The following is a 26,375-nucleotide window of genomic DNA, read 5'->3' as shown; positions in this document are numbered from 1 at the left end:
TGAATAAGGAAAATTTTAGAAATTAATGTTTATATAAATGGTTTCGATTTGAGAGAAGATACGAAGAAATAATTTAAACACACATAAGTTTCATGTAAACGACCAAAAGAGGGTGACGAAATAGATGTAAAAATGTACGTAAAAAATTATATCTAAATTGAGATTAACTTAAGAAGATTTATGATTTTATCATGAAGAATTTGATAACGAAGTACGTTATCTTAGGTATGAATCTTCCCTCACTCAAATGCTACATCAAACCAATGTGCAAGACAAATAAAACATTATTTTAGAGTCTCATATATGTGATCATATAACTATTCTCTTCGTTTAAAATTGAATTATTTTATTTATTGACAAACTAAATTAAAATTACATCTATATCATCTTAATTCGATTGAATAAAGCATAAAATATAAAAAATAATTTAATCAATCAGGTTTCTACGAACTAGGGTCCGAAGGGTAAACGTATCTCAATAATTAATTATATATTATTATCTATAATTAGTTATCTTCAGTATTTTACTTTTATTACATTAATATTTCTATATTTACGAAAATAAAATATTTAATTTATTATTCTAATTTTTTTTATTTTTAATCTTATAGAATTATCTTCTACAATCGAATCTGAATGGTTCATTTTTGTAAGTATAAGAATCGTAATATAATTTTTAAAAAATATAAAATAAAAATATTAAAGAAGATTAATTTATAAAAATAAATATATAATCAGTATTCTCCCAATTTATAGGATACATATACGAGTCAACATCGTCGTCCATTACTATAGTCGTGAGTACGTCGTCCAAGTTACCGACAAGAGATCCGAATTTGGAAACGACGGGCTTGCAATAATGCGAGGCCAGTGTCGCGGTTGATGTCGTGTCTCCAGACTTCGCACACCGGTGGATCTTCGTACGTCGCCGTACCGCAGCTTCGATGCTTCCCGCACCCCGCACATAGTCCACCCGTGCCAGCTTCGGCAAGCGGGTCCCGCAAGCTCTCGACCGTACCGGGAATCATCCGGAAGGTGTTCGCGGACGGGTAAAATTGGTCGGTGCGAGAAAGGAAAGCTTTTACTGTTTTATGTGTCCGACACGGCCCGATATTTATTCCGATAAATGGAAAGCACGGAGGAGATTTAATGATAAAAACCGATACGTTGGCTCGACGCGAAACGCCTCCGTCTCTCTCTCTGCCCGCTTCTCCTACCTTTTAGCTTCGCTTTGGGCCGCCGTCCCACGGCTCGTACGGACCACAAACTCCGCCCACCGCCACGTCAGCGCTCCATTTCCCACCGCTTCCGCCCCTTGGGCTCGTCGTTTACCTCTCTTGCCTTCCGCTGTGCCTTGCCCGCACTCGTTTATGTTCTTGCGGCGGCGGAGGTCAACGGGTGCAGAGCAGCGGGCGATCGGGGAAGAGGAGAAAGGGGATGGGGAGGAACGGGAACGTGAGGCGGAGCTACTCGGCGTCGTCGGACGACTACGGGCTGCTGGAGGAAGTCGGGTACGGGGCCAGCGCGACGGTCTTCCGGGCGATCTACCTCCCCACCAAGGAGATCGTCGCCGTGAAGCGCCTGGATCTCGATCGCTGCAACAGTAACTTCGTGAGTCCTTCTCTCCCTGTCTCTCTCGTCTCTGGTGATAGTTCTCGATGTTGCGGGTGGGGTGGGGTGGGTTTGTGAAGAGCCGATTGGATCGGGAGTTGGGAAGTGGGTTTCGTGGAAATTGGGATCTTGCTGGGATTCATACGCCCCATCTCCTGTCTCTGGATTGAATCTTGCTGCTTGCCCTTCTGTGGTGATGGTTCTTGAATTTGCGGGGTGGGTTTGGATGGAATGGGGTTGTGAAAGCTAGATTGGATCGAGTGAGTTGGCAAGTGGGTTTTGTGGAATTTGAGATCTTCTAGGGATTTTGTAATGGTCTTGTCATCAAGATTTGCTTTCGATCCCAAGTGATTCTAAGAAGTGCGCCTTCACCTCTTAGGCTGTCGGAAATGATTCCGTGGCCTGTTTGGTGGGAGGCGGTTGAATCTAGTTAACTTGTGCTCTTGAATTGATCCAACCTGTTGTTCTTGTTCAAGATTTAAAATTGATTTGCTTTTTTTTGTTCAAAATGTAAGACTAATGATGTTTTTTGTTTCAAGATTCATATTGGTGATTGACTCGATCTTTATCATTCAGACCAATCTGCGTCCTTGACCTTTCTAGTGTGATTGGTTTTCTAGTAACTAGTATCATGTTTAAGATGCATATTTATGATCAGGCTTAACAAAATATGTTAAGTCGCTCTTCTTTCCTAGTGCATCATGAAGTTCTTGTTGTTCCAGTGTTTTGGTTGATATTTGCTATATCCCGATTAATACCGTATTGTAGTGAGATTTTACAATTAACATTAAGCAGAATGCATTGGTCATGTTGTTCTAATAGTAATCTGGATGTATGGTCAATCTATGACGACTTCTTCCAGGTCATTATTTCTCATCATCAAAGTGGTGCAGAGAATTAGAAAAGGCAATCAGATGTGTTATGTCTCTGCTAGATGGTTGCAATATTTATGTCAAGCTAGACAGCATGGATGCCACATGCATTGATATCCATAATCTGTTTATCATCATCAAACTTTGACATTTTAGAGTAACTTGCTAAGGTGCAAATTCTAAAGAAGCTATTTTTCATCTGAAATGCTTATTATTAGCTACTCACTAATGTGAGGGAGGCACAAAATGTCCTATAATTTGGGCTTGTGCTTCATGTCAACTCTATTATGTTTTCTTTATTCACTTGTGATGACCAAGTCACTTTATATAGGATGATATACGACGGGAAGCCCAAACAATGAGCTTGATAGACCACCCAAATTTAATTAGGGCTTACTGCTCATTCGTTGTTGAACGATTCCTCTGGGTAGTCATGCCATTTATGGATGAAGGCTCATGCTTGCACCTGATGAAGATTGCATATCCAGATGGATTTGAAGAACCCATTATACGTTCAATTCTTAAAGAAACACTAAAAGCCTTAGAGTACCTTCACAGGCATGGTCATATACATCGTGACGTCAAGGTTAGTCTTTTATGTTGTATTTCCTTCTATATAAGTAAATTGTACATATCAGATTTTATTTTCTTATAAAGGTTTCTGACTGCAGGCTGGGAATATCCTCCTTGATAATTCTGGCGTGGTGAAGCTTGGAGACTTTGGTGTTTCAGCGTGCATGTTTGATAAAGGTGATAGACAACGCGCAAGGAATACTTTTGTAGGAACCCCCTGCTGGTAAGATACCAAACACCTGCTGTCTGCTCTACTCTTTCAGTTCCTTTTTTCGTGTAAGTTAGTAAATCGTTTCTGTATAATTTATAGAAACTACAAAAAAAAATAATTAGGGTCTCCTATGTAGGATGGCTCCAGAGGTGTTGCAACCAGGAAGTGGATATGATTTTAAGTAAGTACTATCTTCAGCTTAAAAGTATCAATATACTACAAAAAGTTCAAAGTTAGGAAACTTGTCTGTCAAATAGCAAATAATTTTTATTTTATTATGGACAATCATGTTATTTTAGTGGTTCATGTTGAATAGCTTTATGGACAGTTAAGCATTCCATCTTCCATTATGCAAGTCATGTAAACAAAATAAAGCATATTCAGGAGATGTACTTGTATGATTATAATTCCAATGATAAGCACTTCAGACCTAGAAATACATAAATGGAGGAAAGTAAGCAAAAAGTTAGTAACTTTAGATTTTATTAGGCAGGATTCACAACAAGCATACTCTTACTGAAGAAGAGGAGGATGAGAGGTACTGAGTGTTAAATTTATATTTGTTACTTTAGTGTTACTTTCTTTTGAGGGCAAGCTGTGGCACTAGAATTGGATGTTCCTATGTGACCTAGGTGCTAAGACTCCAGGTATGGAAATAGCATATGCATCAAGTTTCTCCAGACTCTGCATTGACGAGAGCCACATTCTCTAGACTGCTCTTTCCTTCATTCTGTGATTTCTTTTGTGGAACCTTGCCTAATCCAAGAATAAGGAGATTAAAGTTTCTCAAGTTCTTTGTCATAGATCACCATGGTGATATAAGAAAAAGTTCTCAAGTATTATCAGAGTAATGGGAACAATCCTCACTATCTCCACGAAGCACATTCCTACTGGAAATTCACTTTTCCTATTTTACCCTTGCCTTTCTTAAAAGCTCAAATTGACTGTTTGGCTTGAAATGTTTGCCTTATAGATGACTATAAGCAGATGAAGTTATTTAACTAGGTTTAATTTGTTTCCTCTTTCTCTTTAGACTTCTTTAGTAAATATAACTTTAATAGTTTTATGTGGTTATCATGTAGTAAAATAAATTTCTTTTTCAAGACAGAACGGCAGCTTATTAGTTGTTACCCATGTTCCCAGGCTATTTCCTGACAGATCCGTCTTTTGGATTAACATGATATTTAGAGGTTTTGGGTTCCTTACTCTGTTGTGTATGCATTTTCATTTTACATCTTCCCGTATTCTGGGTTGGTTTTGTCTTAGACCTGTTTGTCTCCATGTGCACCCTTAGGTTCCCTCCTAACCTTCATTTGCAAAAGTAGGAAGTTAACATGTTTCCCAATCCTTTGTATAAGATGAGCTGTCATCAAATTCTTTTCCAAGCAAGAATGGAAGCCTTTATATTCAGCATGAATTTCTAAAAGATCAATATGTTCAGTTCAGTCGATGTGATTCTTGATGATTCTTTGAAGTTTTTCCATTTTGCTCCAAAATGAGTTGTACTTCGCTAGAAGAGTTATCGATAATATTGGTGATATTTGTAGGAGTATGCCTGCTAAAATTTACTGATATTGTGGCTTTACTTTGTAATCTTACTTCTCTTCTATCCAAATTTTGATGTAGTTTTTGACGAGAAGTGTCTCCTGCACTTCCTGGTCTGGCGATACGTTAATATGTCTCCTTCACATTAACGATCTGTATCGGTGCATCGATTAGCTATCGGTACGGTACATACCGAGCTGTACCGAGCATATCGACATATGGTACACTAGGGTGTACCAATATTCTGCCCATATCGATCCTCTATTGGACCGGTATGTACCATCCATACTAAGCGGTATGCTTCGGTACGTCAAACTTTGGTGTACAGTCACAGATACTTTGTTTGAATTGTCCATGGATCAATTGGGTAAAATACGTAATTCTTTGGAAATGAATTCCACCATAGTTATGCCTAAAGGAACAATGAGGCTCCTTAATTGTGGATCTCAAACGCCTACTATATTGCCGGTGCATGAATCACTAACCGCACACCTGCTGAGGATACTTTGTGGACTTTTGAGGCTTTTAATATTAAGTTGTGCAATATAGCTCACGTTGTAGGGATTTTGAAGATTAAGAAAATAACAAGAGACCATGATTCGATTCTTTTGTCAGATAGTTCTGATACTAGGAGACACTGGATTAGAAGTGGCTTAGCTATCATTAGGTTCACTCTTAGATGTTCTGTATTGACTATAAATGGCAAAAGCTATTACCATGTGAAGCAAGGATTTTAATTTCGAATAATACTATCCATACCGGGCGGTACGTATCGATCCGCCAACAGATCGGTGCGCGGACCTCCCGCTACCAGGCAATATCATCGATTGGGGCTGCTTCCGCCCTGTTACGACCTTAAATTAGTCGGTGACGACCGATTTCGACCATCGCCGCTCGCTATCGGGTGGTATTAGCCGAGGGAGAGCTGAGGGAGAAGAAAGAAGAGGGAGAACCTAGAGATCAGGCGCCGCTCTCCCTTGACGATCCCGATCCGTCGCCGCCCTCCCTCACCAGACGCCACAAATGAGATGTCGCCTCCTCGTTTGAGGCGACGAGGCCTCGGCGTCGTCGACGATTTCTCCTCATCCACATGGGTAGAAGAAACAAGACGATGTCGCCTTGTCACCCTTTTTTGCGCGGGAGAAGGAAACCTCGGTTTCTTCTCCCCACCCGGGCAGAAAAAGGAGGCGACATTGCATTGCCTTTTTTTAAACATATATATATATATATATATATATATATGTATATATGTATGTATGTATATATGTATATATGTATATATGTATATATTTATATGTATATATATATACATACATATATGCATATACATATATATATATATACCGAGTGGTACACCCTAGTGTATTGCTCGATACTCTGTATCGTACCGTACCGAGCTACGCTCAAAACTCTAGTACGGTACGAAATTACAATCCTTAATGTGAAGTATATATTGAGTCATTGATAATACATATATGATCCATGTACCAGTACCACACAGGTACACAACGTATGTATTTCCAACAGTTTGATATGACTTTGAGCTGATTTGTGGCGTTTCAACACTTGCCTTGATCAAATATTTGAAGATCTACAAAGTAATCATTTTTTTCTGGCTGCGAAATTATCAAGATCTTTGTGGACCCTAATCATTTTCTTTAATTATCCTTTCGATATGTGTCCCAATCCAGTTGTGAGGTCTCTGTCAATGTAACACAGACTACATTCTTTATCGAATGCATCTGTAGCTAGTTCTTTATTTGCCATGTATTTCCTGTTTAGATTTTGATAAATTAAAGCCTAGGATTCTAACTTACTAAGTTATACCTGAGGTAGTTTCTTTCCGTATGCATATTTAACAATGCTGCCAGTCTTGCTTTCACTAGTGGGTACCATGAAAAATTATTTGCATGGGTAATAAAATTGGTTATTTTTTTGGTTTTCAGATCTTGATGACTGATATATTTTCTGCCTGCAGAGCTGACATCTGGTCATTTGGAATAACTGCACTAGAATTGGCACATGGCCATGCTCCATTTTCCAAATATCCTCCAATGAAGGTCTGATTAGTTTCTGATTGATGCTGACTGTATTCTTCTTCTGTTCGTTGTTGTGTTGGTTACATGTTATGAATGGTATAATATATTTAATTTTTAAGGCTTTTGCATGGCCTCCATATGAATGTAGAAACTGTCTTTTTTTTGGCCCACATGAAGGATTTTTACATGTGCCTCTATTGCTGTTCACTAAATTGTTTAGCCGTTATGTCTGCTCATTAAATTGTTATGTGGAAAGTCTTTATGGACTTTATTAGTAGTTCATTTGGATGGCATTATATAGCAGGACATATGCTTTTCTATGGCTGTTCATTAAATTGTCATGTGGAAAGTCTTTATGGACTTTATTAGTAGTTTATTTGGATGAAATTATATAGTGGGACATACTCTTTTCTTGTTAAAAGGCCATATCCAGTGCACGACATGCCCACCAATATGGAGTTTGAGGAGGGTTACACAGCTTTACTGCTTTACCTTTAAATATAGAGAGGTTGTGTCCATGGCTTAAACTTCCAGGTTACAAAAGAACAACCTTACCGTTAATACTCTTTTCTTGTTATTAGGTTTTAATATGACCTTCCATGTATCTATCATTCATGCTATATGTATCTTTAAGTTCAGGGATTTAAAAACAAATCCATCCATATACTTGGTGGCATGGTATCTCTGTTTGAACTGAATTCATACCAGTCTGCCCAACTAGTATCAGTCCAGTTCAAACTGAACCCATGCCGGTCTGGCCAACAAATAGTCTGGGTCTGGTACCCAAGATTTTAGACCATGCTTGGTGGTGTGTTGGTACAGCTCATTGTATCACAACACACTGCTGGAGAAAATAAAAAAGTAAAGTGTCAAGTTCACATGGTCATATTCCAAGTTGATATAGAGTCATAGACAATATATTGCACGGTCTAATGGTTTGGAGCACTGCAAACCATTATCTAATTTCCATACACTAGTTGAAATTTATTTTATAATTATTTTTTTCAATTGCAATTACTATGTATCAGTGTTTGATTTTTCTTAACTTGAGCTGCTTTTGTTTAGCGAAATTAATTACTTTAAAGGACCTATTTGAATCATATTGCATACTGGTACAATATATTGCTCTATTTTTGGAAATATATGGACCTATTTGGTTTTTGCATTTTTTGACTTCTTCGTTGTTGGTTTTACGAATGAAAGTTGATGACTGCTACTTGAAGTTGTTTATTCGCAACTATCATATACGCATTAGAGGATTTCAACCAAAAAGAGATTGCTAAAGTGGGTTCATTTTAGCACAGTACTACTCGGTCAAGTTAAAAAGATTAAGATATTATTAGAATATCCAAGTCATTAATGTTGAATAATTTTTTTAGCTTGAACAATATTATGCTTTTGACATCCTGATGCTCCTCTTTAGTGAGGTTGTTATGCAAGTGTTCCTGAACTCGATGACAATCTGAGACACCCTTCACATGAAGCTCCTTAACATATTATCTTTCATTTTGCCTTGAGATTTCCACAACTTTAGGTGCCCTGTAGATGATTTTGTGTGTACTAAATTTGACAAGATAATCTTACAAATAAATCCAGGGATTTGGTAACAGATAAGTAATATGAGATGCACAAGTCCTCTTGGATAATCTTAGAGGCACTAGGAGCAGGGGAACCCTTGTCATGAGATGCTTAGATATTCTTACTAAATAGTTCTAACAAACTAAGTATTGATGTAATTTTGGTGATTTAAGAGGATGTTTCAGTGCAAGTGGAGAATGGTCCATAAAAAAAGTTGATTAAAATTTCTTGAAAAAGAACACCCTCAATTGATGTTTTTTTCATTTCAAATCATCAAATTTTTGTCCATTTCAGTGGACTGAATATTCCAATATAAAATGGTGACAATGGTTTGCACAGTGACTAATTTACTATTCATGATGAGTAGCCTCTCTTCATTTTACTATAATACCAATTTGTTTACAAACTATTAGTGCATGGATACATCAATCTTTTCCACTGTTTGGCCAGAAGCTGATATTTTTCTCATGTGTTTTCAAGTTTTGCTGTCTGAATCTTGCTTGTGTTCCCTCTTTGTAGTGTCACTTCTTGAATTTTCGAAGGCATCATGGGTCGTGCACTCCATGACCATCTTTCAACATATTTAAACATCCTTAAACAATCTCACTTTCTTTTACTTAAATGGTGTAGATATAATGAACCAAATATCCCTTCTTTGCACAACCATCCAATTTAATTTATGCTTCTTTCCTTTTCTGTGTTTTGTTACTTAAGCTGCATTTCTTACCCTTGAGCCTTGACTTCAGTATTTGATTCTTTTGATGCATGATCATTTGTTAATGTGCAAAGGAAATATTGCCTTTCTAGGTGGTTCCAATTATGCACTAAGACAATGTAATATTCTGCCAAGCAGGAGCATGCACTTTTTGTTCGTGCTCTATTTTTTGTTTGTGTGGTTTGAAATCATTGTTTTACATTTTGGAATGAACATGGTAGAAAGTTTTGGTAAATCAAGCACAGCGTAACAAAATTTTACATCAGTTAATATGTGCAATGATTTCAATCACCTGAACTATAATTTGTTCTAGCTATAGTCATAGAAGAAGAAAAAAACTTCAGAGCTGATGATGCTCACCAGCCTATTGTAGGTTCTTCTGATGACTCTCCAAAGTGCACCCCCTGGACTTGATTATGATCGTGATAAGAAGTTCTCAAAGGTAATAAAACTCCCTTTTGCTAATGCATGCTTGTCAATTTGTGAACCTCATGCATTTTGATATGAAATGCTTTTGCAACTTATATCGGTTAGTCTTCTAATAAACGGCATTCAGCTGTAATCAGTCCTTCAAAGAAATGATTGCGATGTGCTTGGTTAAAGATCAAACAAAAAGGCCAACAGCAGAGAAGTTGTTGAAACATTCTTTTTTCAAGCATGCAAAACCTCGTGATCTATCACTGAAAAGCATTTTAATTGGCTTGCCACCACTTTGGGAACGTGTGATGGAACTTCAGGTTTGCCTTTAATGTTATTTCATACTTCTATAATACTTGTTGTCCCTTCTTGATGCTGTGGAACAGTCAAAGAATAAAATTTTTTGCTTATTAAGGTTAAGGATGCTGCACAACTAGCTCTTAAGAAAATGCCGTCATCTGAACAAGAAGCCATATCGCAGGTTGGTGTTAGTTTTGATGCTATAAGAAGTTTGCTTATGGTGAAGTTAAAAATTTTCCTTCTTTTAACTAAGTTTTTTGTTTCATTACAATTCTCTTCTATTTTTCAAGTTTTACCATTGCCATCATGCTAGTATTCATTAGGCATATATGTAATTAAAGAGCAAGCATGTTTCTCTTAATAGTATCTGGTACATACATTCACAGATATCCAGAGGGAGAATTGGATATGCTGGGGTCAAATTTTTGCGAACTGTCCAGTATTGATCTGCTTATAGGCCTTGGATAATGAGCTTACCAATCAGGATACAGTTCATACTGGACTAAACCGGTTGAAATTAGCTGGTCCACATCACGGTTGACTGTTGGACTGTTAGGTTGGTATGGGCCAGCCGCCAGAATAATAAACCTTTCCATATGTATCAGAATGGAAATTATTATAGGGATTTGAAATCCCAGTATTTCTTTAAAAGATCCAAGTAGGGATCTAAATTCTAGCTGTCATTTCTCCGAATTTCAAATGAGAATCAACTTTTGTGTTTGGTGGGAAGATTTTGAACTTTGAAAAAATAGGTGAGAAATTCTAAGCCTAGGATTTAAAAAATTGATGGTTGTGCTTTGAATTTAACATTGGGATCTAGAGGGTGGGATTTCAAAGGAGGCAATTTGAAGGTTTTTGGCTTAAACACCTATAAAATCTTCATAGTTCATACCAAATGAGATTTTTAAATTTGAATTTCTGATGAGATTTGAATAGTGAGATTTGGTTAATGGGGTTTTACAAGGATGGGATTTGAGTTTGAAATTCTTGGGTGAAATTTTGATGTAGTTTGTTAAAAACTAGATTTCATAGGAAATATTTATAACAAGTGGGATTGTAGGATAGCATCATAGTAAATAAATATAGACAACATAGTTTTGCAAAACTTGAGGGTTAAGAAGATGATAGGAGAAGTACGAAAGAGATATTTCAGAAGTTCAAAAAAGAAGATAAAGCAACAATTTGTTGGCCACAAAAGAAGCATTTTATCAATCAAAATTCACTATACATTCTGACAAGTGACAAGTGTACCGATAATCTTTTGTTTCTTATGGTATTGTTAACCTACAAAGCAAGCCTTTTGTAGAAAATTTATAAGAGGAAAATCTAGCCTAGATTCAAGGGAGACTTAGCATAGTATCTCATATATCCAAACCCAAAAATTAGGATTTGCTGACAGTAAAAACTTAAAAATAAATGATGGTCACATCGTATTGCTTCTTCAGATATCATAACGCCATTAATCACCAGCTGAAATGACAAAAAAGGCTGACTTATTAAAAAAATTAAATTTCTTAAGATGTTTTCAGTAGTATCATGTAGATTTATTGCTGAATCGCAATATATACAAGTTGGATGATCAGAGTACTTCATTTTTGCACTTAAGATATAATGTATCATGGATGCATAAGGATGGATCTGTGGAAATATTAATTGTTAGAAGAACTTAGTGATATTTTTCTTTTTCTTTAAAGTTCCTAAATATGGTGATTCAGGCATTTATCAAAGTAGTCATCTTTGGCTTTATTCTATGCTCTTCCTACAGAGTGAGTATCAAAGAGGTGTTAGTGCATGGAATTTTGACATCAATGATCTGAAGGCTCAGGCATCACTGGTATTTCCAGTACTTAATTTTTTCCATTACTAAGAAAGTTTCTTGTCCTTGTAGTTGCTGACAGATCATCAAATTTATGGCTATTTTGAAGTCTTTCTCACACACTCTGTTCTTTTTTTTTTTTAAATCACAGATTCAAGATGATGATGACCTTTCTGAAATGAAGGAAGATGAAGAATTGAGAGATGTTGTCGGCAAGGTTTCCCTAGTTCCTTCGCTCCTTTTTCTAAGCTTTAGTATCCCAGTCTAATTGTGTGAATCATGGTTTACTAGTCCAACGATATATTCTCGTTTGACTAAGTACCATTAATTGACCATACCATTCATTTTCTTTCTTAATCATTTTTTTGAGTGATAGTTGGCAGTATAGATCAACATACCTCTCCGTATCTTGGTATTGTACTGGTCTGACAGGTTGTCATAGCTGGCATTGGACCGATATTTGAATCCTTGGAGTGAATTACATGCTTTTTCATTTGTTTCTGGGGAGAAATAACTGGAAGTTTCATTGTTTTTCAGGATCCATATACTTCGAGATCTAATGGTGAGAAGTCAACATCTAATGACAAAACTAACTCTATGTGAGTTGCGTTAGACCTGAACTAATGTAAAGTTTGATCTTTTTTATTTGTATCTTTACCATTTGTATACATCCATTTCAAATTTCTTTGTGTCAATGCCGTTGTTAGTCTAGATAGCTTATACACATGAAATATGCTAATATGCCAGCCACACTACCCTTCTGTCAATTAAGGCTGACTGGTTTGTCACACGGCTTTTGCATGATGATAAAGGAGCACCATGCTGGTATGGCGGATGTTAACAGGCATAGTTCTGTAGGCATACTTGCTCATAAGAGTAGGCAAAATGAGTTCAAGAATGTGTGCATGTATATGTGTGGAAAGGAAGTTCTCAAATGGCACTGTATATGCATGTTTGTGCTTATATACCCTAGAGGATCGCCATACCTTCAGGGTAATGGATATATACAGGTTATCAAAACAAAGGAGAAACCGTTTTTTGTGGGCATATCAATTTTTGTTATGGAGGTCATTATGCTACATGTTTTCAGTTAGATCTTTAAAGTTGCATTCTTTTGCCTGTGTGCACATGCCTGGCATAGTGATTTGCAGTTTGCATGAAATGCAATTTTAACACACCTCAGGACCATGTTGATTTATTTGGGCATAGATATCCAATCATATGCGTCAAAATAAGAAATAGGATTTCTCGGAAAGGAGTTTAGTTGGGATGAAAAAACTCTCTTAGCAAGTTTAATAAAATACGTCATTTTATTTAGTCAACCTGATGATTGAAGAGAATTTTAGAATAAGATATGGTTTTGATGCAATTATATTATCTTAAATTCATTCCATAGGTGCTCATTTTGTTGTTTAAATGTGCCAGATATTTGAGGTACGTGACATTAGACCACAAATATTTCCTGTTTGGCTCTCTTTTCTTGCTTGTCAATCCCAAACTTTTTTCTTTTACTTTGGTCTTGCTGCTTGTTGTTATAAGTTGTCTTGGATAAGTTGGAAAGAAAATTTAATATTATAAAAGATGAAAGTGATCAATAATCTTGTCACTATTAAAAAAAAATTTATGAAAAAAATTATCTCCTGATATTTAATAATTCATTTTATTGTTTTTATTTTGCAGGGAAAGTACCTATAGTGCAAATTTCTCAGGAGCAAAGTGTTTAAATACAAGAGACGAGATTTTGCCAATAGATTTAGTGGATTCCCATAGTCAAGAAAGGATTGAGGGGTGTGATAGCTGCAGAATGAAAAATGACTTAACACCATCGACATCAAAACATGATATACAGCCTAACCAATGGAAAGTTGATGTTGGAAAGAAAGGACAAACTCATAGTGGTCCACTTGTATCTTCTGGCATGTCTACAACCTTGTTGCCAGAAAGAGGGCACACCTCAGAAAGGTTAATGTTCTATTCCTTTTCATCACAAACAGTAACTATTATCTATGAGTGACAGTTCTTTAGAAATGCTCTTGTAGCATATGCCATATGATTGTAGATGCATTGCCAGGACTTCTTTCATTCTTGTTTACTTCTGAAACTTGAAGGACATGTATCCTTTTGCTAGTTAAATTAGCTGTTTCTTGCTGTTGTGAGAATAATGGTAATATGCATATTGGATACCAATAACTTGAAACATACTGTGCTGAGTCGGTGTGAGTGACAGCATGGCACCTAACAATATGGTAATATGTTGTGTCCATTTGCACAATCATGTGGCTGTCATACAAATAGATGTAGTCCATTATTTAGGTCAGAGCAGTGTATTTATACAATGAATTGACATTAATAATAAGAGATATTTACCTATGTATCACGCCCTATTTTCACTAGCATATGTCTTGTGTAAATGTGTAAAGTTCGTGTTTCTAGTTTCTTGGAGCCTACTTGATTTATAAATACTTTATCTTACAACAATATTGATCACTTAGATTTTTACCATGAGAACTTAGTTGTTTATAATTATATGATTGAATTTGATGGTCCTTATACACAAAAGATTGCATGTGCTGACTGGCGACAGGTGCTGGTATGGTAAAGACAATGGCAAAAACGCATACTGAGGACAATTTGAGAAAGCACTAGTTTTGCAGAGGGCCCATGCCAATCATCATGTCTCCATACATTAGTGTTACAAAACTCTAAATTGGTTTAAACAATTTAGTTTAATGGATCTCTTCTTCATCTAGCTCTATTAGAAGTGTATGTCCTCCAATAATCCCTAGACCATTCTGCCCTTTGTCACAAATCCTTGTTAGTTGATATATGATGCTTTGGCCACCTTTTATCTAATTTTGGTTTTTTCTCCCCTATATCTTGGTATTCCTAGATGATCCCATACTATGAACTGTTTTAAAAAACTCTATTTCATTTTATCCTCAAGCACTTACTAGCAACGTTAAAATCTTGGCCTTGTACGCATACTAGTTGACAACCAGATCAATGTGGTACCAGTGTTGGTCCATAGTGTATGGAGTGCCAGTATAGTCTAGTACCAGTTGATATCAGTCACAATTGGTTGGTACAAGTTCCAGGCCTATTAAATCAAATTAAATCATTTTTTTCTATTATTTTGCTTAAAAAGGAATTGAAATATTTTTTTTAGCACCTAACTTAAACTTTATGTCCAGAAAACATGTCATAGGAGCTTCTGAAAGTATTGGTACATGTTACGTATATACTGAATATATAACTGAAATACTTGTAAATACATGGACTTAAAAATTTAAACAGCCTACATTTGTTAAGCTTGAAGTTTAATTTGCTTGAAATTGATGTTGGATTTGAGAAATAAGTTTGAAAAGTAAGATTGAGAAAGTATGATGAAGAAAGGGGGAAAATGGGATTGCCATTGATTTCTAATGGGTGAGAGAAAGGGCTGGGATCTGGATACCGGGTGGTATGCTTTCCATCCTTTACACCTAGGTGTGCTGCTCAATGCTCAATATGAACCAATACTAGGCTAAATAGCCCAATTTGTCTACTGGTTCCCCGTGGACTGGTAAATATCTGGTGGGAACTGGTAGATATCAGGCAGTGTGTACTGGTCTGAGCTGTAATTATTACTATCTCAACATCCTCATGTTTAGTATGCTGAACTGAAAATGTTATTTAAATTGCCAAACATTCTGAAAATCTGTTTTCATATTATTTCTAAAATGTGCCTTTTGATATGAAGGACACTGCACCGTCACGGATGCATGACATTCACCTTCCACTTTGAACATCCTCCTGCTTTTCCTTTTCTTTCCTTCTGGATAAGTGGAGATCATATTTCCTTGTTGTTATAATAATTTCACTAAATGTAAAGAAAACATGCTATCTCTGTATATAGTACATCAGTTTGATTCTGGTATAGATAGTCTTCAGATTTGGTGATTTTTTTTATGGTAAGATGCATTAGCTTTTGTTTCTTGTAGTGGTTTACTATAATAGAATATCTGATCTCACAGAACACAGGGAGATAGCCTATATCTGACAACTTTCTTACAACTTATTGAACTTTCTTCTTAGTTACATAGAACTTATGGCCATGGCTGTCATGTTGATGGCATTTGATATTAATAATGAAACAAGGATATGTGAACTTGTTAATTCTATAGTTATGCACAAATTTGTTTAATAGATCTGTGCTTCTTCTCTGTTGCTAGGATTGAAAATGACAATCAGAAAGGAACTGCAAGATATAAACATGATGCACGCAAAGTCACAAATTTCAGTGGTCCACTAATGCTGCCAAACCGTGCTTTGGCTAACAACTTATCAACTCCTGTGCGGTCTTCAGCAGGTATACAAGATATCTCATCTAAAATTCCACTTTACATGCCTCATGTGTGGTCCAGCTTCATTATTTGCACTTAAGAGCATGAATGACTATATGTACAGAAGCTGATCCCTAACAGTATCATGTTAGCTTTGTTGAATATGTTGATTTTTTTTCCAGAAGAGAAGACCATTCATCTCTTTGTTTTCACTTTTACAGGTTATGGAGACTTGCTGGAGGACAAGACCAAACCTAATGTGGTTCAGATAAAAGGGCGTTTTTCAGTTACATCAGAAAATGTGGATCTCGTAAAAGTAAGTTTGCATGAAACTACTCATCTTAACTTGTGTGGTTATATACCTATACTAAAACATATCATAACTTTTAGGACTTGCCACTATGTAACATTTCAAGAAGGTCATCCCAGGTACATATCCATTTGAGATTCATACTCCATTAATTTCTTTATTGCTGCAGTTATCCACATCTCACCTTGATGTAACATTTAGATACTCTTCCTCTTTCAGGGATATCCCATGAAAAAATCAGCCAGTGTTGGTGATTGGTTAGTTCAAGCTAAAACAATGGTATATTGATTCATTACATCATGAAATTTACCATTATGTTTCTTATTATATTCTCATGGCATCTCTCATTGCTGCTAATTGTCAAATGCTTGGAGATGCTGTTCTTTCCAGAAGTTCTTAGATTTCTATTTGCCTTTTGTGCCATACGAAAGCATGAGTGGATGTACAAGAGAAGAAAGGCATTCTTATCAACAATGTCACATAAAAATGATAAAATACAGGGTAGCTAGCAACGGCCACAATAGTGTATCAGGCTGTTTGATACTAGAGTTAAGATTAACTTTCACATCAATTGTTGTCTTTATCAACATTTTTACTGATGCCTTCTAGAGCATGGTTGTGAAAGCGAGTATGCTGTTTTAGTCCATTGAGACCCTTGCAAACCTATATGGAATGCTTAAGCAGAAGAAAACCTTTTATGAAATAGTTAGTGTTTGTGAATTCAAATATTACACATGTTCTTTGAAAAACATCAAAGACCTTCATGATAAAGTTGTGCAATAAAAAGGTATGATCAATTATCATGTTCAAAATATCTTTCGGACACTAGTTTCTGTTTGATTGAATGAAAATCAAGTTGAGTGCATACGAAGCAAAAGTGTAAAGAAATTGAATGTTTTTTGGTTAAAGGTATTGATAATTGATCTATGTTATATTTTAAAGTTTACTTCTTTCTCTATATAAATAAATATTATAAATTGGAACATATATTGAGAGCCATTTGATAACTATTAGTAAAATTTAATTTCCTAAGTAAAAGGAGATCCTTTGCCGTCTAGGTGGTTCTTGTCTAGGCAATCAGCAGCCATCTAGCTTAATTTCTTAAAAAGTATAGGCATCTAGGTCCTTAGTTCAGACTATAGGCACGATTTATGCATGATTTACTAGTTGCAAATGTTACCTCCTCTCTGTGCAGTAGACAGCTACCTGGCTTAATTCCTTGAAAGCAAGATTTGTGATACCATCCGGAATGGTTTGGTATGTGTGGTATTTACTGGTCCGGTAGCCTATCGCTATGCGGTCCATGTAACGGTTGGTAGGCCTGGCATAGGGCCTGTTCCATTTGTATAGTCCTATTAGGGTATTCAAATGGTTTCCCTTGGTATATCTGCCTGTACCATTCGTATAGGCTTATAGGGTATTCAAAAGGTTTCCCTTGGTATATCTGTCTATTGAATTTCTTTCTTACTATAGTTCTTACTTGCTTATTTCTAATCTTGGCAGCCACCTGGTCAACATCCAAAGGAAGTTGGAAACAATAATTCCAAGGAAGTTGGCAACAGTAGTCCAAAGGAAGGTGGCAACAGTACCATACCTGCATCCATTCTGATGTCTCACCTTCAGAATCTTTTCCAGCAGACATCTTTTCAACAAGTATGGTGATCCTGCTATTTCTTTTTCCATAATTACTTCCCAAATTCATGAATACTTGTAGTGGAATCTAACAAACTTTTTGAGTTGCTGAGAATGCTTACCTATCAAAATATTGTGCTTTAACTATCAGGAACTCATTACAAATCTCTTGAATAGTTTGCAACAAAAAGAAATTATTGATGGTGAGTTTAAATGTTTCTGATTGGGATTTGGAATCCTGATGCAATTAAAATAGTCATGGAAAATTTGTTCAGATTTTTTTTTTCTTTTTGCAGCATTTCAAAATGGAGTGCCTTCCCAAGTCCAAAAATCAAGGAACAGGAAGTTGGTCAGTGTGTCATTCCATTTATACTCATTCCATCTGCAGGATTTTGCTCTACTGGCCTTACAATCCCATATATGTGGGGCTAGTGCTTTCTATATTTTTAGTCCAATTCACTTGATTTGTTTTCATATTCGAAGAGAGATTTGGATTATGTCCTGATTTAATTATATTAGTCCTGCTTAATCACATGGCTGTTAAAATTAAAATAAATAGCAACCTGAAATTACTAGAGTTTAATGTTACTAATGCCTTTGTGAATTCTCTAGTCAAAACTCTAATTGTAACTTGGGCATTGCAGTTAACGTGGACAATTCTGTAGACCCCATATCTCCAATGTATCATGATCTGAGAAAAACTTTTCCTACCCATTTAGCAATAGCTTTGTGAATGTCTTCCCTAAAAAAGAAACAGGAAAAATTCCTCAATATCATGAAGTATTTCACTGTCCTTTACTTCATCAAGCTTGAAATTATCTCGTCTTGATGCCATGAGGAGCTTACAGTTCGTTCCCACATGGGAACTAATGTTGTTATAGTACTTTTCAATGAAAACAGGCAGTGGAGAAAAAATGAGTAGAATTGTGGTAGTTTTATGTCTAATTCTTTTAAAGCCCAAGCTTTTGGTTTTCCAATATAATAATAGAGGGTTTTGCAAAAAATATATTAATTGTGCAACATTTATGTCCTTAAGATTAATTGCAGGTGTGAAAAATTAAGATTTTTTTTTCTACAATCAACTTTCTCAAATTAGCTTTATTTTTAATAGATGAAGTGAGAGATTGTCACCTCGTGAGTTCTCAAATTCTTGAGTATAAACATAAAAGAAGTTAATGTACTGGCTATATAATTCATAATTTTCAGAAAATTGTAGGCAATGGATGGGTGACTAAGGCATTAGGTGGCTTCCTAGCAGTCAAAATACCTTATTAAGGCTGAGAAAGGTAACAAGAACTTCTGAAATCTAAAAGAATGTAAATAACAAGTCAGAACAATGATTACCTCACATTTGATCCAAAAGTCAAATTTATCCTGACATATTGTTTTTGAAGATAAAAAAGGAGATTTGGACTACCTTAGCAGCCTGGACTACCTTTTTCCAACGAGAATGAGGGAAAAGGAAAGAATATAAGTGGAAAGAAACAGAAATTAGCATAGCTTTCTATTGGTAGTCATCTCTTGGTTGCCACAGATCTAATGCATGCCTCTTCTTCTCTCCTATCCTGGATGAACTCAGTTGGTCAGAATGGAGAGTAAGAGACATTATCATTATAAGTGAAAAGGAAAGAATATAAGTTAGCATAGCTTTCTATTGGTGGTCATCTCTTGGTTGCCACATATCTAATGCATGCCTCTTCTTCTCTCCTATCCTGGATGAACTCAGTTGCTTAGAATGGAGAGTAAGAGACATTAGCATTATAACATGACATATGATTGTAGGTTGGCTATCGTGTTATGGGACAAAATGTTTCACACTCAACTCCTGACCAGAAAAAGTACAAACTTAATACAGGAAGCACTAGCCACCGAAAGGCTTGGAGAGGGTCAATGTATGAAATCTTTCCCCTGCATTTAAACATTTCCATGATTCAAAACTTGGTCCCCCAAGTCAAAGTAATAATCTTACTGGTGTAGCAAGGCTTGCCTTCTAACTCTGGTCAAATTAAACAGGCTATCCAGGTGTCACCCTGCTGACTAGGTGCCAGCACCAGATAGCTACTCCACAAAGTCAGTCATATGATCCATCTAGGTCACTGTTTGTTAAAATAATTATTATTCATGAATGATATTGGAAAATATTATTTACTTTTTGACTAAATAGTCAGATTAAACTGGCTGTCCGGTTGTTCCCTGTTATTTAGGTGCCTGCATACGTGTTGATCTCTAGATGACAATCCCACTTAAGGCAGTGATTTCTGATTCATGCATGATATCAGTGTAATCTCTTTAATTCAGTGACCTAACGTCATACTTATGAATCAATTTCCTGCTTCATATTTCTTTTTCTTTTGTTATCCGCATCATATCTGTGATAAAGTAAGTCTATGTGCTGGCATATCAGGTTTTGGTCTAAATTATTTGCATGTCTTTTAATTCATAGAACTTATTCCACAACTTGTATAGGGTTCAACTGGTTGGATCCTTCAAATGACACTGAAAGATCCACGGTTCATTCCACTTGCAAGACATAAATATTGATATCTGCTGATTTATACTATTATGTGTGCCTTCTTAATTACAAGTCAACATAATATGAACCAAATAAGTTGTTGTTTTATCCCATTTATAATATATGAGATTGAAGTAGCAATTGCTGAAAAATACTCTTCATTTCTTATTGAGCTTTATTTTTAACAGTTGGATACTGAAAATGCTGAAAGAGAGCGGCTATTGCTTACTAAAATCTCAGAGCTACAAGCCAGGTAAAGTTAGCTTATCTGTACAGGCTATTCCTGTACCAATCCCCTTTTTTTTGGTAGATTGTTTTTCTTTCCCACTACCTTGTCAAAGTAAAATATTTCTATTCTGAAAATCAGGTTCTTACATAGCAGAGGTTGTAGTCATGTCAAAATGCCAAAATCTGATTCTCGTATTTGGATTATTATTGTGAATCTTTTCTCTAACTATACAATGTTCAACAGCCCGCACAAATTAAAGATAGAGTCGAGTATGACAGTTGTGATACATGTGAAATGATTTTTTTGGGCTTTTTCCTTGTCATACATTTTTCACTGATCTTTATTTAAATGTTGTAGGTTGCTCCTTAGACCTTGTCATTTTTACCCATTGCAACAGTAGCAGAGGCCATTGTTTGGCCAAACTCATGTCCTTACCATGTCTTTGGTTTTTTTGTTATTACAAAAGCTATAACCTGTAAAATGAAAACCAAAGGGAAAGTTTGTTGTTATTGACTGAATCATTGTGAAGAAGCAGTTTTCTCAAATGATTGTTTTAAGTTCAATAAGGCAGCTTACAGGTGAAGTTAGACCATTGTAAACCATTTCCTTATACAAAACAGCTAACTGATTCATTTACATGCAACAAACAAGATCACCTCTAGCTAAATTCATATTTGACGATGGCCAAAACCTAAGTGTAAACCATATCATGCTGCATCATGCTGTAGTAAATGCTGTCCCATGCAATAATATACCACTACTTCCTATTAACTGTTAGCAATTGTGAATATGCATTCCTATTAACTGTTAATTTGTGGATATATATATATATATACATATATATATATATATATACATATATATATATATACATATATACATATATATACATATACATATATATATATATATATACATATACATATATATATATATATACATATATATATATATACACACACACATATATATATATATATATATATATATATATATATATATATATATATATATATATATATATATATATATATATATATATATATATATATATATATATATCCTGTGAGGGCTTTATTGCATATCCTTCTGATTTAGGTTTCTTAACTGTAGTATGAACATAATACTTATGGAACCATATTTCAGTTTACAATTCTGTTTCTGCTGCAGGATGAGTACTCTAACCGACGAGCTTACTGCAGCAAAGTTGAAGCATATTCAGGCAAGTACTGCTGTTTATTGCTACATATAAGGCATAACCAATGCGCCAACCATTTTAACTGCAGATGTTATGATTTGGTAATGCTGCCCTATACATTTTCAATTCTCCTTAGCATGATTCGTCTTACCGGTCTGTACTGGTGTACCAACCAACTATCGGTATGGTACGTGCTGAGCTGTACCGAGTCACACTAAGCGCACCAACACATGGTGCATGTAGACATACTAATATACTGCCCATACCAGTCCCTTATCGGACCGATATGTGCTGCCTGTACCAAGTGGTATGCTATGATATGGCGAATCTTGCTCCTCAGTATAGTCAATACATCTTGGCTATTTTAGTTCATCATAATCATAAATGACAGAATGAACTAATTGTGGACTGTCATTGTGTAAAATGGACCTTCTTTCTACTCTTATCCTCTTTTATTTGTTTGATTTTAGCAAGTAGATAATTGGACGCATAGAAACAGAAATATGAGAAACTATGTTCTGGTTTGGTCACTTAAGGAAAAGGAAGATCTATAATGGAAATTGTCAATATTACCTTTAGTTCTTCAACCAAGCAAGCCAATTCAAGTAAGCGGATATTAAACTGAGTGATGGTAGTAAGATTACACCACAAGGTAGTGGAAATTTTCTAGTCATTTTGTTACATTGCAAAAGAATCACATGTCTAGGTTTCAGCAAAATGTCAAGATTTGCCCATTTAGAACACCTTTATTGGCTGTACTATTAAAGTTTGCAGTTATACTAACTATATTATGGCTGATAATGCAGTTCCAGAACCAATTATATTTGTTGCATATGGATGGCGTACTTTGAGAAGCCAAACATAAACCACAAAGAGAAGCATACAGAGTCGCAATAGGATGACTACATACAAATTTCTTTTTATTTTCACATAATAAGCTGATAAATATGCCACAATTTTGCATTAATATTATTTTCTATGACTGTTTATTTTATGATCAAGAGTGTATATTAAAGAAGACCCATTTCCTAAGGGAGCCACCGTATACAGTCTGGAGAAACACAAAAAGAGTAAATGTTCTTTCAACTCCTTCCATCACTCTCCTTGGCGAGATTCCTAGCACCAAATTACTACTAATAAAATGGCTAGAGAGATGTTCTAATGTTGATTTCCTATTACTATTTCCATATTAATGATTAAAGGGCTTTACAAAATCGATTAATCTATTAGAATCCATTGTATTAATGGTTAACATTTTAGCGTTGAGCAATAGAAAAGAAATTTTCCATGTTTTAGAGCTGATGCTATATGGACAAAAAGAAATTGTTTATGGGTTTTGACCATTTTGGTCCATGTTGGTCATGTCATGCTCAGCCAGCACAAACTTGACTCGGGAAATGTGGCACGCATAGTACTCAACATAAGCCAGGGCATCCTTTTGCATATTCTGTCTTGTGTCAGCTAGTGTGTTCTTGTGTTCTATCATGCCAGTGCTTTATCAGCATAACTAGTTTTATTAATAAAAACTAAATCCTTTATTGAAGTTGAGTACACATATTTTCTTATGATTTCCTAAGTGCTACAGTATGAATACTCAAGTGAAGGAAATTCCATGTAAAAATATAATTTTTTTGTCTTCTTAAGTTTTGGTAGACTTTGAGTTATTGAGGTTGTGATCCATGTTTCCTGTAGTTGATGTGGGCAGAAACAAAAGAGATGACCAGCTAGATATCTGTTCCATCTAATTTGGTTTCTAGACTTTTTTTTTTATTTTGTTCTACTTTGTCAAACTGTTGATACTCCAACTTCAGTACTCTGCAAATGTTCTTATATATATATATATATATATATATATATATATATATATATATATATATATATATATATATATATATATATATATATATATATATATATATATATATATATATATATATATATATTTATGTATGTATGTATGTATGTATAGTTTGGCTATGACCATGAAGTTGTGTTCCTATTCCTATTTCAGTTACAACAAGAGTTAAATGCATTGTATTCTCAACAAGAAGAAGAAGAAGCTACGAGGAATCAAGAAATAGAGGAAACCTGATACATTTCTAAGAGATTATTATTTTTCCATGCCAGTTATAAAGTTATTCCTGGGTGACATCGTCCTTGATACTTTGTTTGGTCTCCTGATCTCTCTTAAGAAGAATTAAGAGAAAGAATCAATGAAGAAAGCAATTTCTTGGCCATTTCTCAAGACAGGCAATCAGTCACTAATGTGGTCCAGATATACTTTTTTTTTTTTTTTTGGTTCCACACGAGGCCACCCGATCCACTTGTAAATGATCGAGGTCATGAATGTACCGTGTCAGCTGTTATCTTCCAGTGATCTCATTTTTGTGTATTCCATTTGTTTGTATTTGGTAATTATCACTTTGTGGAGAATCCACTGCGAGCCTGCTTCTTTATTATTATTCTTACCATGATGCAAGGCTCTCTCCCATTTTCTTTCCAGGCTCTTCTTTGCTGCTTTGGCTGTATGTACATTATCTGAAGTTGAACATTTAAAGATCAACAAGCAGATGACTGCTTACACAGTCCTGTGATACTGGATCGAGTTGTAGACTTTTGTTTGTCTTTGTTTGCGTGATGTGATCAATTGTAAACTGAGACGAATGCAAATCGCATCCTGAAAGATGTGCTTGATTTCTTCCAGCTGTCGAAGATTTAGCATGATGAACATACGCAAAATGATTTACAAAGCAAGGAATTTGTTCTTTGCAATTCTACTCTTTAAAAGGTAAGGAATTTGCTCTTTGATGAACATATGTAAAGTGAGGTACCCTGTCACTGACCAAGCCTGTGGTCTGTCAAGTTCCGTCGATGTTGTTCTGGTATGTCGATGATATTTTCTTAGTTGATAAAGATTTTGATGGATAATTTATTTTAATAGTTTGGATTTTAATCTCGTCTTCATTATTTATTCTTTGTAAAAATGAAAAAACATGTGCTCTTCGAGAGGAGGCATGTAAGACGAGAAGATGAGTAAAAAAAAAAAGAAGAAAAAGGATAAACAGATTGATCGATTATTGTATGATAGGAGAGTGAGTTGCATGAACTCATAGAAGTATGAAAGAAAGAAGGATGTTGTAGAATACAAGATGAAGAGGAGAGGTCTTTTGTGTTCATTGTGAATGGGAGTGTTGAGAAAGTCTTATGTGGTGGTAATATGGACTCCTTGTACGGAGGTAGACGTAGCAAGCGTGGAGGTAGTAGAATCAAGTTTGTACGATGTTGGGGGGTACCCCTTCGTGGTTGGCACCGCTCGACGCAAGCTTGTCAGGGGAAGAAGATTCACACACTCGGGTTGAGGTTGTGATTCAAACATAAAAAAGGTTAATTTAGATCAGCTCGGGACGCCTCCTCTTCTTCTCGACCGTCCGTTGTTGCCCGGCGCAGCCTCTTCCATGTCCGCCACGAACGTGTTCGGCCCCAACAGCCACCACTAGCGCAACTCTTGGTGGAAGACGAATCCCGACAGTGAAACACATCACTGCAAGACACCACGAGACCATCCATCTGCGCCGCCGCAATTGCCCCCTTCTTACAACACACAAGAAGACACACGCCCCGACTGCCATCTGATGGGAACCAAACGTCAGGCTGTCGAGTGGCCATGGCGAGAAGAAGCCACAAGCACGAAGATTGAAAAGAAGCTTCTGAAAGAATCAGGTTCAAGTCCTCATAATATTCATCAGCAACGAATATGTCCGTGGCCACTAACTTTGCCGGAAATCCACGGCCAAATACTCGTCCATCAAATCCTTTGCCGAGAAAAGAGAAGAGAATACAGAGAGAGAGAGAGAGAGAGAGAGAGAGAGAGAGAGAGGAAGCATCTTTTCTTGTGCCCAGCTTTCTTCATGTTCACCTTTGATTGCGTAGTCTAAAGACACAGCCTTTCGGCTGAGCATTATACAGCCTATGGCGGAGAATCTCTCCTTTAGCGGACAACACTAATTACATTCTCTGTTCTCTCCCTTTATGACGAGCATCCAAAACAAAAGACTCGTTAGCTAGCTAAGCATGAGTTCCATGTCAAGATCATTCGAGTAAGCTTGTTGACAAGTGGATCTTGTGTCCTTGTGGTATTGGTCATTCTCTGTCCTCGCACACTCTGCTTTGTGGTTGTGACATTAATGTCTATCGTCCCCATTCCCTGGAAGTGGAACGACGATTACCGTCTTGAGTTGACCTCAACGAGAATGATGATGCATAGACAACATGGAGATCAAGCTCTGCACTCACTGCTACCCAATCAAAATGTTCAAGAGAGAGAGAGATTGGTGTGAGGAGGAAGGATTTTCCTAACAGAATAGAGGATTTTCCTCAACAGAATAGAGAAATTTCTGATGGCACAGGCGTTCCCTTCATTCTCCTTAAGTTTGCCGAGCCTCTTAGGAATGCAACGGCGTTGGTCGCTGGCCGAAGGCAAGAGCGAAACTTCGCT

At 36.1% G+C, this 26,375-nt stretch overlaps 1 protein-coding gene across 1 annotated transcript; it reads left to right on the top strand.

Annotated features, from left to right (window-relative positions):
• The first annotated feature begins 1,209 nt into the window (after positions 1–1,209).
• LOC135586672 (sporulation-specific protein 1-like) lies at positions 1,210–24,380 on the top strand. The gene is made up of 22 exons (XM_065175113.1): positions 1,210–1,611; positions 2,815–3,069; positions 3,155–3,279; positions 3,404–3,448; positions 6,791–6,872; positions 9,518–9,586; positions 9,711–9,881; positions 9,977–10,042; positions 11,627–11,695; positions 11,829–11,894; positions 12,215–12,276; positions 13,358–13,639; positions 15,889–16,025; positions 16,221–16,315; positions 16,390–16,428; positions 16,529–16,588; positions 17,813–17,962; positions 18,093–18,144; positions 18,238–18,290; positions 20,642–20,706; positions 21,853–21,904; positions 23,892–24,380. Exons 1-22 carry the CDS (start codon positions 1,438–1,440, stop codon positions 23,970–23,972), a joined length of 2,250 nt encoding a protein of 749 aa, XP_065031185.1. The 5' UTR covers positions 1,210–1,437; the 3' UTR covers positions 23,973–24,380.
• Positions 24,381–26,375: the final 1,995 nt, after the last annotated feature.

The sequence above is a fragment of the Musa acuminata genome, chromosome BXJ3-11 (assembly GCF_036884655.1).
Source record: "Musa acuminata AAA Group cultivar baxijiao chromosome BXJ3-11, Cavendish_Baxijiao_AAA, whole genome shotgun sequence".
In the NCBI taxonomy this organism is placed as follows: Eukaryota; Viridiplantae; Streptophyta; class Magnoliopsida; order Zingiberales; family Musaceae; genus Musa; species Musa acuminata.
The sequence above is the reverse complement of the archived record's forward strand: the minus strand, read 5'-3'. Positions and strand labels throughout refer to the sequence as shown.